We start from the raw sequence: 1,117 nt of genomic DNA, 5'->3' as shown, positions 1-1,117 counted from the left end.
CTATCCTAATCAAGGAAGCAGCCAAGTCCCCTTTGGTTTCAAAAACTAATGTGCAAGGAACTACGAAATGGTCCTCACTTTTCAGGGTAAAACCTTCTGGAAAGTCCTCTTTCCTGCTAGTTAAAACTATTCAGGATTCGGTGAAAGGTTCTTGTGCGATAGCCATCGTGGATGAGATTGTGGACCACAATATTTAGACTATGGCTTCTACTTTGGTTGGGAAATTTTTGGGGCCTAGACTGGGCATTGACGAAGTTAGGCAGCTCATAAAACAAAAATGGGCTCTCAAGGGCCAGGTCTCGGTCATGGCTATGGTGAAAGGCTTTATGTCTTTTGATTTCACTTGCTCGGAAGACCTTGTTAGCATTCTGAGTGAAGGGCAATGGGCCATGGGTTGTTCTTCCCTTGTGCTCCAGAAGTGGTCATCTGGCATGAGCTTGAATGATTCTTTTTTTGCCCAAGCTCCTGTGTGGGTAAGACTGCCAGAACTACCACTTGAATATTGGAATGAGGACATCTTTGGGGGAATAGCTAGGACCTTTGGGGAAGTCCTCTCAACAGATCCAATTACTGCTTCCAAGTGTCGCCTCAATTTTGCATGCATTTGCATTGGGGTGAGAGAAGGAACAAACATGCCTGAGTTCATTGCACTTCATTCCAAACTTGGAGTGCACAACCAAAAAATAATCTATGAAATGATCCCCTTTGCCTGCTTCCTCTACTTGAAGGCTGGTCATAAGGCCCACCAGTGCCCCAATGAGGCAAAGAAGAAGATCACGAAACTAGTCATCCTTGATCATACCATGAAGCTTGCTACACGCCCTTCTGGAAAGGGAAAGATGAAGCTGCTCTAGAGGTGCAAACTTTCTATGGCACAGGGGAGAAAGGTTGTTAGCCTAAAAGACACAGCAGCGAAGGACACTATTAAGAAGGATCCCCCCAAGGAGAAGGTTAGTTCCTCCCCCCTTGAACAGGGTCCTGTTTTGGAAAAGACAATCTCAGAACCGTTGGAGGACCCAAAGGTGCAAGTAAGCTCCCCCTCCATAGCCATGGGTCTTGTTGTGGAGAAGGATCTCCCTCTGGAAACTATAGTGCAGTCTTCTCTCGCAGTGGAGGA

At 46.4% G+C, this 1,117-nt stretch overlaps 1 protein-coding gene across 1 annotated transcript; it reads left to right on the top strand.

Moving 5' to 3' along the window:
- The first annotated feature begins 200 nt into the window (after positions 1–200).
- On the top strand, positions 201–854 carry LOC149579413 (uncharacterized). Its single transcript, XM_089801682.1, has one exon. The coding sequence runs from the start codon at positions 201–203 to the stop codon at positions 852–854; it is 654 nt and encodes a 217-aa protein (XP_089657808.1).
- The last annotated feature ends 263 nt before the right edge of the window (positions 855–1,117 follow it).

This window comes from Cupressus sempervirens, chromosome 1 (assembly GCF_028749045.1).
Source record: "Cupressus sempervirens isolate cs-2001-9-10 chromosome 1, ASM2874904v1, whole genome shotgun sequence".
NCBI lineage: Eukaryota > Viridiplantae > Streptophyta > Pinopsida > Cupressales > Cupressaceae > Cupressus > Cupressus sempervirens.
The sequence above is the reverse complement of the archived record's forward strand: the minus strand, read 5'-3'. Positions and strand labels throughout refer to the sequence as shown.

Excerpts from the sequence above, each read along its gene's own strand:
- LOC149579413 (XM_089801682.1), top strand. The coding sequence starts at position 201 with ATGGCTTCTACTTTGGTTGGGAAATTTTTGGGGCCTAGACTGGGCATT.